Source organism: Stegodyphus dumicola, chromosome 9 (assembly GCF_044657685.1).
Source record: "Stegodyphus dumicola isolate Sdum_Otavi_A_Nest chromosome 9, ASM4465768v1".
NCBI lineage: Eukaryota > Metazoa > Arthropoda > Arachnida > Araneae > Eresidae > Stegodyphus > Stegodyphus dumicola.
In genome coordinates, this window is record NC_140776.1 from 27,290,200 (window position 1) to 27,306,544 (window position 16,345).

Consider the following 16,345-nt stretch of genomic DNA (forward strand, 5'->3'; position numbering starts at 1 on the left):
AAATATTCATGATGGCGGTATTCTTCTATATTTTATATTACTGCTGCATGAAATTGCAATGTTCTGATATGAGTGTCTTTGTAAAGTTTCTTTGTCTCTGTTGTTTAGTTTAAATTTCGTTGATTTTCAGTTCGTTAATAAATAATCCAACGGATGAATCTCAGTTCCTTCGGGGCCGAGCAGTAAAGTCGCTGAACATTGGTAGTTCAGTCCGGGGCCTGAATTCCGGTGAACGGGCTGGCTGCATGGGCGCTTTCGTGGATCATGTCCAACGTGTACACGAGCCAGTTTTCCTTAGAAAGTCCTCCACGAAGGCATTCCTTGGGTATTATCTAGTACAGAAAGTCAGATAATACATTTATTTAAAGTTTTGCAAAGTAGAGATAATTAGCTACAATGTAGAGATCATTACATTGTACAATGTACAATGTAATTAGCTACAAAGTAGACATAATTAGCTCTTTACCAAAAACTGACAGATATAGTCGTAGAGAGTGTACAGAAAGTCATTTAATACATTCATTTAAAATTTTACAAAGTAGAGATAATCATCTAAAATGCAAGCACTTTACCTAAAACTAAGAGATATTTCGCAGAGTGCTTAAATATTTTACAGAATATTTGCCTGTAATTCAATGCCTAAGAAATTGATTAGCAGAGTAATGATGAAGAATTAGCAATTTTAAATAAAAGCCTCTTTTAACAATAATTCTTTCTCTCTTTTAAGTTCATAAAGCTTACTGAGATACATATATTTATAGAATTAGTAATTGTAAACTTTAAAATTTATTCCAGTTGTGTTTTTAACTCATTTTACAGCAAAGGAAATGCGTTCTTACGGTACTTTGTAATATTTTGCATTTTTCGATTTGTGAAGCATAATCATAATAAACAGCTTAAGCTGAAAAATAACTATATACATTTATTTGTACGCATATAGCTCAAAATTGTAATATTTTCCCATTTTACAGGCTTATATTTCGTTCGATACTAGCTTGTGTTTTGACCGCTTCAAGGTCCTGTCCCACTAAGATATTAAACATTTTTTATAGATTTTTATGAACTGTTTTCTGCTTTTTATCACTTCTGTGCAGGACTAATGTTTTGATCTTAACGTTGTTTCATCGCCAGGAAGAAAATAATAATTCTGTTTTCTACAATCTCTGTCAGTTCCCATGCGTGAGAAATTTATAATGCTTTTAATTACGAAATATTATGCTCAGGACCAGATAACGCAGTAGATTTATTATAATGAGAAGGGCTATGTAGCAACTGCAAGAAGTATCATCTTACAAAAGGTACTTCATGCGGTTGGAAGTGCTGCTGTCGAGAGCTAGGGAAAGAGCTAATTGACTCTCTTGGGATAATTCAGCTGTGGATACAATCAGGTCTGTGGAGTCGGAATCGGAGTCGGGCAGATTTTAGGGTAAAAGAAGTCGGAGCTGAGTCGCTGAAAACAGTTCGAATCCGACTCTAGGTTTTGGTGGACAGTTTGAATTTGAAATGAAATTAAAATGAATTAAAAAAAAATTAATGACAAGCTGAGTTATTATTTTTATTTATGGACTATGTACATTAATAAATAGTTATTTTCTATTTTATTGACATAGTAATAAAAATATATAAGGGAGGAGGATGGATGTAATATTTGCCATTAGTGATTAAACTGATTCATTTAGTTAGTTGCAAATCTCACTGGTAAATTTAGGTAAGCAGCAATAGTAGCAAGAACTCCCAAAATTGATGCTATTCTTAGGAAGCGAGCAGAAAAAGGAGCAATTATTGATCCAGCAACGCGATAAGGAAGTACATATTTGATGATAAAGAGGTTTTTAGAATTAAGAACTTTTTTTAGAAGATGTAGATAACCCTAATGTTTCACTAACAGAAAGACTGTGGAATGATCTTGCAGAATGGGAACTCTTCTTTCTACACCGTATATAGCCACAAAAAAGCTGCAATCTGAAGAATTGACAAGAATGGAAGAATGGGATGTTTGTTCTCTCGGAAATAAAGGGTTTATTGCAGAAGGAGTCATTTCTTCAATGAAGAAAAGAGAAACTAGTTTGCTAGACAATGAGATCATGCTGGGTTCAATATATGTAGATCCGAAACACCGAATTTTCTTGGGTGACGAACGAATTAAAAAGGTAAAGAAAGCCATCTATGAACTTTCATTAAGAATGAAATTATTCTCAGAACAGTTGGAGAATTCGAATCAGGACAGTCAAACTGCAGACGTTGCAACTGAATCTTTATCTTTCTCTTCCAGTGTTGAATTAGATTTTAAGAAATATTTTTGGATAATATTGAAAAGGCAAAGCAAATGAAAATAAAGAACCAATAGCTTTTAGATATAAAAATGAAAACTTACAAACAAGATTTCTACGCGGCCTTTGAAGAAATAGAGAAATATGATTACGCTTGCAAGACACCTCTTTTAGAAATCTATCCTGAAAAGTTAAAAGAAGTAGCCATAACAGTAAGAACTCTTCCTCCTACCTCAAGTTAGTGTGGAAAGACTCTTCTCAGCTCTGAAGTTTTATGAAATCGGATCTATGGCCCTCCAACAAAGAAGGTCTTACCGAAGCTATACTGTTTCTTAGAAATAACTAATGTCAGTTTTTCCATTTCATAATTAATGCTAATTAATATAAATAATTTGCTATGCCATCAATTTTTTTCTGTGGCATCTATTACTTGTTTCATATTAAAAAAATAAGCTGTAACCCATGTGTGTATGTTTACATATATATATATGAGGGAATCGGGAGTCTAAAATTTCAGGAGTTGAGTCGGTCATTTTCCCTACCGACTCCTCAGCCCTGGATACAATATCATTGACCACTCTTCTAGCTCTAGACCAGATTATACTAAAAGTATATCGAAATATATTTATTTTCAGATGTGTGGAATTTGCCATTTTATAATTTATTTTGAATGTAGTCTCTGTATCATTAGGTATCAGTTTACACTGGAGTGCTAGTAGTAGGTGTAAGTAAACACTTGCGATGAAAATAATAAAAAAAAAAATCTTGATTTAATAAGTTTATGTTTTATAGCTAGACATAAAATGAAAAAATGGCATTGGTGCTGCTCAGTGAATTACGTGTTAGTCCAACTTGAAGTTTTCTTTGTCTTTTTTTTTTTTTTTTTTTTTTTTTTTGCATATTTGAATGCAATTTATGATTACTTCACATGTTTAAGCTTTTTCTTTCTGTGAAATTAGAGCTTGAAAATCGATAATGTTTAACTTTTACGTAAGTTGGTTTCTGTATGTGTTTATCGTTTGTTTGTCTTCTCTGTTTGTTCTGATTTTGTTTTTTTTGTTGAGCGGATAATTTGTATCAAATCTGGAAATTAATTTTTGAGCCCTTTTATCTAGTTTTTTTACACGTTTTTGCGATGACAATACAGTAAGCCAGTGGAATTTTAAAATATTCAAAGTAGACAATTTTGTTTGAAGCTGTAAGTCAGTATTTAATGTGAACTTAAGTAAGGGTTTTGATCTTGATACCATTAATGGACCGAAAAATATCCTCCTATGTAAACGTTTTTCGGAATTTTCTAATGTCATTTTCTTTATTTTGACGGTTTTTCAAAAATATAATGATAATAATGGTGCATTTTTAAATCTTTCATTTTTAGCAGATGAAAGATTTAAAACAAAAATTTTAATCTTAAGCAGATAAAGCGGATGAAAGCTTTAAAATAAGAAACAGATGAAAATTTTAAAATACCTGCTAAAATGAAAGATATTTAATCTTTCATTTTTAGCTAGCCTGTGATTTCAAGTGACGATGAATCGGATTTCCAAATTAAAAATAAATATAAATGTACTGAAGGTATGATCTTAGGTCAGATTATAAAGATCAACTTTTGTGGTTTCAGATGCAGAGTAATTTTTTATTGCTGCTTTTTATGCGATGTGTAGGCTAAAAAGCACAAATAAAATTCATAAAAATATTTTGTATTGCACGGTTTTAAGTTGATGCTCTGAAACCTAAAATGCAGTTTCTTTTATTATAAAATTGTTGATTATATGTGACAAAAATTAAAATCATGGGCTTCCATATGTGTAATTAGAATGCTAACAAAATTTCTTCAAGAAATAAGAGAAATGGCAGTTAGTATGATTACATTCAGTTCTTTTAGTTAGTTTCTATTTAAAATCCCAAATCGCTTCGCCTTAAGATTTTTAGTCACATGTGATTAAGAATATTATATTATTACTATTATGTAAAAAAAAAAATATTTTAATATTTTAAAGTATTTTTCTTTTCTTTTCAAGGTATTTCATTAAAACAGTGAAATTGAAAGTTATATGTATATACATATTTTGTGGTTTTATTTAATTTATTTTTTGTGTTTATTAGTTCATTTTCATTTTTGGGCAAAATCTTCAGAGTCTTTCGTCTTTCTTAAAACTTTCAGATTTGCGAACTGTTAATAAAAATCAGATCTTACCTTGACTTTTACCTCAAAAGTGTTGCTCAGACTAACTAATGAACTTCTCCCTTGAGTATTAGCAGCCAACATGTCCATCCGTAATGTAACTCTTAAATCCCGTATTCCAACTCTCTCATTCACCCTTCAGGTAAGCTCCCAGTTCCGTTTTAACTGTCAAAGATTCCGTCCCGCTGAGACTGCGAGTCTTAATTATGGAAATGGACTACTAGAAGACACTTCTTAATATCTCCCAGAGGGTATCTTGTCTTCAGCCAAGTTCTGAATGATGTCCATCCTCCTCCCTACTCGCTACATTAGAATGCTCTTAATTTACGACCGCGCGTGTAGTAGCTTTTCTAATAACAGGTTCACGAAATATTGTATGCCTGCGAAATTCTGGACTTTCATCGCTCCTTCAGGCTGAGAAAGATGAGATGATGGCTAGAAAGCGTGATTAGAAAAGGTCGTCGAGTTTTCCTCGAAGTTTTGCTTGATGATCGTGAAAAGGATTCGTAGACTTTCTGAATTTTTGAGAAATAATGTAAACAAAATTTTGCATTTGTTCTGCATTCACAGAAAATATTTAATGAAATATTTTGAAAAATTTGCATTCCATTCGGGAATCTTTGAGAAAATTTGATTATCAGTGTTACGTATTATTGCGTGAAATCATTACATCAAAAACGAATGTAGTTTAGTTTAATTCACTGAAATAAGAACATTTCGTACGTATTATACTTAATACTTGAAAATGAGTTTTAAGAAGCATAACGGCTGGAGAGTTTTTATTGTAGTAAAACGTCAAAAATTTGTTTTATGCACAACATTTTCCGATTTTGATGTGGCAAATTATTCCCTCCCACTCCGAAAAAAAAAAAGGTCATCTCTTTGACGTTTATTTCCCGATTGATTTAACCGCAGTAATCCATTTATAATATTTTTTTCTGTTCAACTCTTTTTATATTCGCATATTCAAATTCTGCTTGCGTGTTTTAACAGAAAATTTTTTCCCGATTGTATCCATGCCAATGAATGGTTATTAATCAAATAATACTGCCTTTTACAGTTTTGCATCATCTACCATGTATAATAAATATATATTGCATATTTATTTATTAGAATGTAAAGCATATTACCATACGTTATTATATATAGCTGAATAAAAACTTTAAAACGTGAGAGCATTGAAAAGCTAATGTTGATTATTTGAATGTTATATGTAGTATATGTGTGTGTACTTAAGATAAAAAGGATAAAGTAAAGATAAAAAAAGAAAAATGTAAGGTAAAAAATATGTAAATCTCAAAGTAATAATTTAAACTAGCAATAGCCCTAAATCCCCCCTCTGTTCTAAAAACAGTAATAACTTTTCTGGATTGCGTCATTTCTAGACCAATCTATGTCACATATCTTGCATAATGCTGATGACGTAGCTAATTCGGAACCTAAAATCAAAATTTCGAGAACTGAAACCTTTCTCCTAATAAGAAACCTAAACCCAAACCTTCTCTTGGTGAGCTTTCATATTGGATAACTGTACACTTCAGCTTCTTCCTCTCTTCCCGTTAAGACGCTATTTCGATCTGCTCTTTTCCAATCTCAACAGTATCAAAAATGCAAATATTCTTGAATAGGCACGATTAGAGTGCAAGTAAATTGTGGCTGCAAATACCAATTTAATGAGTATTTAATGTGCCTCGACTGCCAAGTTTGCTGTTCATTACGGATTCAACATTCTACGTTTTACGCCATCAACGTTGCAACATCTTTTCCATACATATCAAAGCTATGAAATCTAACAATTAAAATAGAATAAAAACATTTGCTTATATTTATTTGACTTTCTGTCTTACAAAGCGAATAAAATCTTAATTATTTGTAGTAATATTAAATTAGTTCGTACAAAAATGTAATCTGTGCCATTTTGTTTTCTTAAAACCATTACGCAACTAGAATTTCGTTAGCCATATGAGTGCATTTTTTCGGTAATAAAACTATTAGCAGCAGAACAGTATTATGTTCATTTTGTGTGGAAATAGATATGGTCAAAGGCCTCTTAGTTCCAGATTTCTTGATTATTTCGTTTTGGAATACTTTAAATTCTTGCTTAAGAGCCTGGATTTCAATTTTAAGCTTTCTTTTATTGCCAAAGTGGTTTTTAAGTGAGCCGGTTTTTCTTAGATGAAATTTATTAAGTAGTTTTTGTCATCATCAAAATTAGGATTCGGTTATACTCGGTTTGAGGAGAAATACGCTTAAATTGTTTTTTAAATGTTTTACAAGAAATATTTTGAACAGTTCTCGAGAAAACTGCGTAATTTCTTGAAAAGAGAAATCGAAAACTTACTTTTTACCTAGAAATTCATGATAAGAAAAGCTACCTGCAGTCGCCTATATTTTAAATAGTACTTTGCAAAAAATGTAAATTGATATTTCTGAATCCATTGATGGTCAGCATCTCCTGAATTGCAAATGGGCCTGTTTACAATCTCCACCTCCAGCTGCATTTCCTTCTGGACATATTTACGAGGTTTTTAGTACTTTTTTCACCAACTTCAAGCCATATCTTTACTCTCCGAACCATTGTTCCTATTCTTTAGCTCTCCGAAAAAGAAATCCTTAGGTTTTTCTCGATACTATTTCTTCGTCGGGGCCATAGCGGAAGTCCAGAGTCGTTCGGGAGCCTCTATTGGTGGGCCCAGGGGCTATAAAATAGACGTCCCGTTTGATTTACGGACGCGGGGGGAATTTTTTTTATGTCTATTCCATGACACCCATCATGGGCCACCCCTAACATTCTTTTTTTCTCTCTCTTTTCTTTTTTCCGTATTTTCCCTCTTCTGTCTCCTATCCCCTATCGGATTGTAGTTCTTTTAAACAATCTTGAGGTTGATATTGGGGGAAATGGGCAAATTACGTCATTTTCATATCTTCAGACAATTTTTATTCAAAACTGCAAGCTTCTTTTTTCGTTTCTGGAATTTCTATAATTAGGTGATATTTCTATTCTTATCTCTGCGATGGTTTTATTGCAATAAAGGAAATCTTTTCTTGATTCATTTGATGAGGTTTTATTAAATTGTTGTGGTCTGAATAAAGAAGAATTTTTGATTATTCGCTTTATTAAAATCTGATAATCTACTTTCTCGATTCTGATTCCGACTGAAAATTTTGTAAATCAGCATTTGGCAGCAGACGCAGATAATTCCAATTCTTCTGGTAGGCACTTAGAAAATGCTCTGTCATCTAAGGCAGTGTTTCTCAAACGTTTTAGCATCACGACTCGCCTGCATCTGCAGTTTATGGTGATATTGAGATCTATAGAGAGCTAGTTTTAGTAAAGAAAAAGGTTGGGAATATGTACTCTAGGAAAACACTGCGTAATAATAAATAAAAAAATATAATTGTGTGCAAAATTCTATTAACAAGCAATTAATAATTATAATCAAATTAATCGTTATGAATAAATGTGCGTCATTCTACAGCGAAAGGAAACAAAACTTTTTCGAAATCCGCAAGAAATTACCTCCTGACCAATCGGTGAGTCATAACTCCTATTTTGGAAACCACTCGCCTAAGGTAAAGGAATTCCAGATTGAGCGGAAATGAGTCTACCTAATACATGATGATAAATGCCTTTGCTGACAGATGCTGGACTGGATTTTCCATCTTTGAATCCTTTAGGTTCATTCCTTTAGTCGTGATTGCCGCCTAACTGGAACAATGGTTAGCGACGCTGTCTGCCGTGGCGAAGGGCTCGGGTTCGAATTCCGGTGAAGGCATGGATGTTTGTAAATGTATATTGTCTGTGCGGCATGGAGGTGCTCTAAATATGCGGGCGAGCCGAAAGTTCTCTCGAGAGGTTAGTGGTAGAGGAAAGGGGGTGAGAGACCCTCGGACGCGTTCGTCCAGGGTGCTCTCCATCAAAATTAGGGCGGAATTGAGCAATGTCGTACTTCCACCTGTGTGGTGCTCAAGGCTCTTGCCAAGGACAGGCGCAATCTTGTGCTCCTTGCCAGGATGAATTTCGTGGGCTTGTTCTAATGTTACTTCCAGACAAGTGAGATAAGTCCCAACAATAATAGGTCGTGACTAGTCAACAGTGTAACAGATTAGTAAACTGTAAATTCTGTAAAAGTAAAAAAGTACGGAATATTGGTTTGGTTTCAGTTGATTCAGCAAAGCTATCCACTAGGCTATCCGCCTGAGAGATGCCTTCGTGGAGAGCTTTCTAATGGAAATCCCTCGTACGCACCTTACACATGGGGAGAACTACGAAAACGCCCACGCAGCCAGCCCGTTCACCTGAAATCAAACCCAGATCAGAATTCCCAGTGTCCAGAGATTTTACCTCCCGGCCGCTGGTGGGTCTAAGGTACTGAAGAACTAAGAAAGAACTGTGAGGGAGATATAGAGTGACCTTGAAGTCACAATAATGACACTGGAAATTTAATAAAAATGATTTGGGATATTTTATTGAAGCTAACTCACTCATTTCTTTTAAATTCATTGCATTCGTTATACAATTTCGGCATCATTAATGTTTCCATCTCTGTGATTTCTTCATTCAGTTAAAAATCAATATAATTTACTCACTAAAGAAGAATATTTCAGTCTGCGTTGTGCTCCTAGCGAAGATTTCTGTTTTGCTCAAGTAGCCGAGATTTGCGGTATCTTCGGTCTAGTTTTCTTTACTGTGCATTTTCAAAGAAACAGTATTTAGAATTATAATTCTTGCTTAATATTTCGTAAAAGAAATTCATCGTGTACGCTGCGCTAAAATAAATATCCTGCTCGATATTTCAATTCACCATGACAAGCTTGTTTTGTTTTCGATGACCAGACACTTTCATTTACTCTTCAGTTTTAAAAAATAAAGGAAGAAAAGAAACAAAACTTAGCACTTCCATTCATTTCGAGTAGTTTATTATGATCGCGTAAATTAGGTCACGCAAAGTATTTCCTTCATTACATCATTACTACATTTATTAGATATCCTGTTCAGCTAATTTTATGAGATAACTGAGAGTCCATTAAGCCTTCATTACACAGATCTTATTATCGATAGCTGGGTGTGCAATCAAAGGGAAAAGTGAAATGACGTCACGCTTCGTGCTACTTGGCGCCCTTTCCATCCCCCTGCCATCACTTCATTGCCGTGTACATAAATTTATTCCAGTAGCCGAGCAAGAGCCCCCTGAGTGACCGTTTTTAGGGGCTGTCGGACATTTTTATGATGGCACTTGAGAGCAAATTGGGTGACCTTTTTAAAAAGCTTTTCCTCTTAGCCCTGGAACTGTTATGTTTCTGAAATGGCTAGTAAAACCGCCCCCTTTGTCCGCATTTTATACTGCTTCCTAGTTTCTTTTCTTTGCTTTTTTTTTTACCCCTCCAGCTCGTTTGAGTGACACTTTGCAGCGTAGAGGTTTGATGTGTGAAACGTAGGTTATTACTTTTTAATGGGACATTACGTTGTTATTCTGTACTGCAGTTTGGTGAAGTTCGTTTGTTAAATGCTCTTAACCTCACGAACTTACTATATCTCGATGAGTGTCTAGAGTAAAAACTTTTTCTATGATTCTAATTCATTCTGAGGTATTGCAAATGTAATCACAAATATACTGTGCGCATTAAAATAAGAAATTAAATTCCTCTGGTTACAGTGTTATTTAGCTGGCGTAAATTAGGCTGTGGGTAATATTTTGTTAGTTGGTGCAGTTTAAAAAATTTTGCTAACATATGATGCCTTTGAATCTAATCCAGGGTTTCTTAATCTGTGGGTCGCGACCCCCTAGGGTACCTGCAGCAGGGGGTCGCCAAAAATTTTAGCAATTTTGATATTTTTTTTACTTATTATAATAATTTTACTATTACTAAATATTTTTATACAGTATATTTGAAAAGAGATAAAGGTAAGACAATACAGACAAGGGGGAAAAAAAACTTTTCGACGCATTCTTTTTATAATATAAACGTTCATTTTCCTTGCTTTGCGCGTAACGCTGTCATTTCGTCTGCTACTTATTTAAAATTTTCACATTGTTCTATGTCACATGTTATATGTAAAATTAGAAATTAAAGTTAATGACCTATAACTCCAATAATATATTACAGTACAAGTGACAAAATTGACAGTTTCACTCACGCGTGTGTCGGATTTGCGCAATACTTATGGGCTCCCGGAAAATTTTGGTAAATATTATGGGGTCCTGGGGGTCGCAAAAAAATCTCAGTGAAAAAAAGGGGTCGCGACTGAAAGAAGTTTACAAAACCCTGATCTAAACGAGCCTCAGAGCCTTAAGATCTCTGAGCATTGTTAGTTCGATTTGAGTTCATATCCTGTCGAAGAGCCCGTGTGCATGGGAGTTCTAATGTTTTAGTTCATATCGAGTTCAGATCCTGGCGAAGAGAACAAGTGCACGGGAGTTTTTAACGGGTTTTTTATATGTGTGACGTGATTACTATTGAGTTTCCCTTGAGAAGTTTTCTATGAAGGCATCTCTTCCTTCAGGCACATAGCCTTTGTGGGCTTTGCCATAATCCAAGTAACCCAACTTACCCAAGCAAATATTTCACAAAAAATAAATTGAATCGGTGCTTGCATTAATATATATCTTAATTTTTATCCTGTATTTTGTTTTAAAATTGTAAAAGGATGAGACTGTTCAACACTATATATAGAATTATATAGATTTCATCCAGACTGTAACCATCCGTATAGATAATCATCCAGACTGTAACCATCCACATAGATAATCATCCAGACTGTAACCATCCTCATAGATAATCATCGAGACTGTAACCATCTTCATATGAAAATCTAAAATACTCTATAGTTGTTAAAGTTTATGTAATTTTACGCTTATTATTATTTATTATTATTTGCTGCTAGAGGAACATTGCTGTCACAAGATACTGGATGGTTGTAATTCTTTGCAGTAAATTAAAAGTTATATTTTCTTTTTATAATGCAGATATAAATTTATCTACAACTTTAGCTTCTAGAAACAATCCTTGAGTAATATTTAGCTCAGTACTCACACAGAGATGCATTCACTTTTTATGTCTCTCACCTGAAATGGCTTACTTTCCTGTATACAGAGAATGGTGATGTTTTTATATAGCTTCAGGTCGTGACGCTTGTTAACGTAAAGACAACTTTTTAAATATCTCAGGAGGAAATAATTTTTTACAGAAGAATGATCGTATGAGCAGGGAGATCAAAATTTCTTCCTTATTAAACGTAACATAATGCTAGTTTTCTTTTTATTGTGAAAATGACCAAATCTAAAGTGTTTCGAAGCATTCATGGAACTGGTTCTCCTTTTATGACCACTTGTATAAAATATTTCGTTTACTCTATGAGTGCAGGGCGTGATCCAAAGTGAATACAGGGTGTGATCAAAACGAATGGTACAAAAAGGAAATATAATTGTGATTGCTACAATGAATTTATTTCACAAATATAGATATAATACAAAAGCTTGATTCATATATTCCTCCGATATAAGCAACCTTTTTACCATATGACATGTCTACGCAATAATCTCATTCTTGTCACATTCGTGCTAGCATAGCTTGATCAGTTGAGTGGACCATATCGTCTGTCCGCTGGTTTAAGTGCTATAAATTCTGTAGATGTAGGATAAGGACGCTTGTCATTTGCATATTCTAAAAGGAAAAAATCGCAAGACGTTAGGTTGGGTGACAGGAAGAAGCATCAGTGGCAGATCATTCTAATCAGAACGTCTAATCCAGTGTTCTAGAAGATGCTAGTTGAGGTAATCTTAAGCGTGTCTTTGCCCATGTGGTGGACACCGACGTGCAGCATGAAATTGAGTACCCTTTCTTCCTACTAACGCAATTATTACATCAACCACATATTGATAAGTAAACCTTGTAATTGTGGATGGTGCAAAGAAGAATCACTAATGTATTAAATAGATTGTATTAGTGCAGAATGTTACTCTGATAAGTTTTTGAATGGTTCTATCACACCAGATCGTAAAATACTTCCTTATGATTCAAATAACAGTTTTTAAAACTCACGATTTGAGAACTTTTATTTTTGAGATTTGCGTTAGTGGAGAATTGCTTAACTATGCCTCATGTTTCTGTTATACATGACAAAAATAGTTTTAAAATGAAATAGCCATTCCTTAAAGATTCCGTTATTTTGTGCTCAATCTAAAATACTATGAGCGTTAAAATACAAGTAATATAACATAATTAAGCAATGTAAAGCACAACTAATACATGCTTATACATGTAAAGTACGTATCGTAAAACACGCGTTTTCTTCTGATGATAAGAAATGCTACTATTGCAAAAATTTAATTAAGATATCTTAAAAATCCGAAAGTTTTTTAACCTTCAGATTATTTTACTGATGATTATAACATCCTACGCTGCTGATGACTAGGCTCTCTGATTTACTGTATTGTTACTGTGTATTTTACAGTTTATGACTTCTGTTTTCAGTGAATAGATGTAAAATACCGAATGAGTGTAATTATTATAATTTTATAATAATTTGTGTGTAGCTCAGATTCTTATTACTTTAGCTTTTTAAATGTCTCAGTTGGATTTATGTCTATGTATAAATAAGAATGGTCTTAAAAAAGGCGCCATAGTAATTGTAAACAGTCTTTCTTACCCTACCAGAGACCGCCATCTCAGTCTCTCAATTCATACAGCACGGGACCCGATGATGCTCGGTCCCCAGCGGGTTCCACGGGCACCCCTGGTCCTATCTCTCAACAACCTAGCTCTCAATTGAGTACTGACAACAACAGTGAAGCTGGTAAGTAACGTTTTTCTCTTTTACACGATTTGTGTAATCCTCATGAATTATTGAATTTCATTAATCAAAATCCAAAATGTGTTAATTAAATTTAAAGTTGTAATATAATAATTTAACGCGCTAACTAAATTTTATGTTTATCACGCTTAAATTTTTCAGTAAGAGTTTTAAGCTTTTATAATGCTTAAATTTGAAATAATGTTTGCATACAATAATACGCTGGTATTTTTTAAACTGTAATTATAAAAATCCTCATTTATTTTGTAACGTAATTCTTGATTAATTATAGCACATCATTTCCTTAGTAGGTAATATGTTTCTTCAGCATTTATCTGAGTTTGCGCGAAATATATCAGAATAATAACTTTTGGATACATGAAAATCTTTTTCTCTACTAGATACCCACCAATTAACTCTTATAGTTTAATTTGAGAATATGGCGACAGTGAATTGTTAGGAATGTTTATATATATTTAGTCGATAGATGAATTTTAAAAGCTTCTATTTTTACTTCCTTGTACGAAGTAAAAAGGAAATATTGTAATCGCGAAAATTTTCAGGCAGCATATTTCAACGAAAATATGCATTTTGACCGCTATCGAATGCAATTTAACGATGTTTTTGCGTGACATCTGTACGTAAGCACAGAATAAAAGACTCTTTTCCTCCAAAAAAATTATAAAACTGCTTTAAAATGAATTCTAAAGAGAATTTTTCGTGGCGTCTGTACGTACGTATGTACGTGCGTATCTCACCCTCTTTTACTATTGCTAGACAATCAGTCCCCCTTTCCTATCCAAAACTGGAAAAAAACGTATAAATTTATTTAAATTTAGCTTATTTTTAATGCACTTTATAAATTAAACGAGAAAAGGTATAGGAAATGTTGATAAATACCAAAATGGATAAAAATAGCTTTTCATGTTCATAAACTAAAAATAATTAACAGGTAAATAAAAGGCTCACCGCATCCCCTCCCGACACTATGAAATTTCTCCCTGTCCGACACTCCCTACTCAATAGCATATATTTCTTGAAAAGTTTTATTTTGCTAGTTAATTCAATTTGTTATTCAAATACTATCTTTTATACTTTGTTTATAAAATATTTTAAGACTTAAAAATTATTATCGAAAAATGCTTATCACGATAACAAATAGTTTAAAAAGAAAGTTTTTTTTTTAAATCATGGCTCCATATATGCATTTTATTATTTGTACGTATAAGAGGCTTATTTCAAAATATATGGTTTTCGAGTTTGAGGTAGTTTTATGGATGGAAGTAAGTAGTTTCGTACACCTTTTATTAGAATGCTTGAAACTAGCATAATTTGCTCGTTTTTGTGTGACCTCACATCTTTACAGTTTAAAAGAAGCTACATTCCGCTTAGGAAATATCCGTGTTAAGTTATATTTTCGTGAAGCTTTAGTCTAGTTTTGTTTAAGCATATTATTTTTATTTGTTTCATGTCTGCTGCACATGTATACTGTACTTCCAAATAATTGAAATCTGCAAATGGTTAATTCAACAAATTACTAATATTTCACCTTTTTACTAAAGTTCAAATAAGTTGAAAGTGGATAACATTTTTGCAGTTTATAATACGAGTAAAATGCAAACAGTTTTCTTAAATAAAATCTGGATTTATTTACGTATTACGTGTTCCCCCTTTTGGCACTACACCCGAAAGTTAGGGATAATCCGTGGAAGACTTTTTAAGGGAAACTGGCTGGAATTCAAGTTACACGTGGAGAAACTAAGAAAACACCCATGCAGCTAGGCCGTTCTCCGGGATTCGAACTCCGGACCGAACTACCATTGTTCAGCGGCTTTTCTTGCTTCGGGCCCCCGGTCTGTCGAAGCTTTGAATAGGACTTCACGATCGCTGTATCTGTCCGTGTGAGGCGAGAACTGTCTTCTTGGAACTTGTCCGTGGGGCCTTTCTAAAGAATATTATATAGCTATTCTGAATTAATCATATGTTTCCGATTAAAATCTCTGTTTACGTCCCTTTTCCCTTTAATAAGGGGAACTTCTATTAAAGGCCAATAATTCTGTATTGATTTGGAGTCAGGACTTCTAGTGGTGAGTATCTGAAAACATTTTACACACTCGGAACTCTGTACTTTTAATATAAAACCAGTTTTATATTTTTCAATATCTGAAATTTACCTTTGCACTTAAAATTCATTAAACTCAATGCGGTTGTAACCGTTTTCGCCAATCCCCCCCCCAGAAAAAGACCGAAACTTTAAGCAAAAGAAATAAAAGAATTTTTTTTATTTTATTTATTTATTTTATTTGTAACGATCTTTATAAATAGGTAAACAGGAAATTGCTCCTTTAAAAAAAGTTTTAGGAAACATTGCTGAAATTTAGCGTGATGTTTCCCTCACGAGAAGTTCCGTGACCAGTTTTTCCCTAGGTAATCCTCTCTTTTCCCCCATCGAGCATTTGTTTTTCGACCACTTGTATTTAGTGAGATCCGACAATGGACCGGAGTTTCAGAATGCGAAGCCCTGACACGAACTTGACAAGTACAATCTTCTTGTCAGATAAGACTTCGAAGCGTTCATTAGGGACCGAGCTCTTCGCCGCCCTGGATTAGGAGCTGGGGCTTGTCCGGGTCAAGCTGGTCATAAGGGTTTCCCACTATCTTTGGCGATCGCCAAAGCCAGAAGACGCATTGCTTTTTGCTGCTGTACGAAACGGTGTTTCTGAAATATTTTAAATCAAAAGATAAAGTGGAATTTACAGACATATATGTATTCAAATTTTATCTCTCGAAATGAATCAAAAATATATACTTGGTAGATTACAGAACAGGAAATTAATTGAAGACAAAAATAAAATATCATATTTCCCAATACAGTTTAAATTTTTATAGGTGTAAAAAATGAACCAGCAAACACTATTGCTTAACATAGGTAAAAAAAGTCTTTGCTGGTATAAAAAAATGCACTTAAAGTAATGCAAAATAATATGCATTAAATGTTGATTCCTTTCTTAATTAGTCAAATGGAAATAATACAATAGGTCTGGATAAAAGTGATTAATTTTCATGTGAATAATGTTAAATTAAAAAATATGTAAA

At 33.5% G+C, this 16,345-nt stretch overlaps 1 protein-coding gene and 1 long non-coding RNA gene across 6 annotated transcripts in view; one reads left to right on the top strand and one right to left on the bottom strand.

Moving 5' to 3' along the window:
- Window positions 1-16,345, top strand: part of LOC118181208 (homeobox protein Meis1-like) — a 476,047-nt gene that overhangs the window by 160,156 nt on the left and 299,546 nt on the right. For 3 of the 5 annotated variants that reach the window (XM_085823296.1, XM_085823295.1, XM_085823299.1), the window contains exon 6: window positions 13,096-13,252. In XM_085823296.1, the coding sequence (XP_085679422.1) occupies window positions 13,096-13,252 (157 nt within the window). The remainder of the gene's footprint in view (window positions 1-13,095; window positions 13,253-16,345) is intronic. The other 2 variants (XM_085823298.1, XM_085823297.1) reach the window with 1 other exon arrangement.
- The window catches only part of LOC146995317 (uncharacterized), an 85,824-nt gene continuing 85,066 nt past the window's right edge, over window positions 15,588-16,345 (bottom strand). Inside the window, exon 3 of the long non-coding RNA XR_015042944.1 lies at window positions 15,588-15,968. This is a non-coding gene — a long non-coding RNA (uncharacterized LOC146995317). The remainder of the gene's footprint in view (window positions 15,969-16,345) is intronic.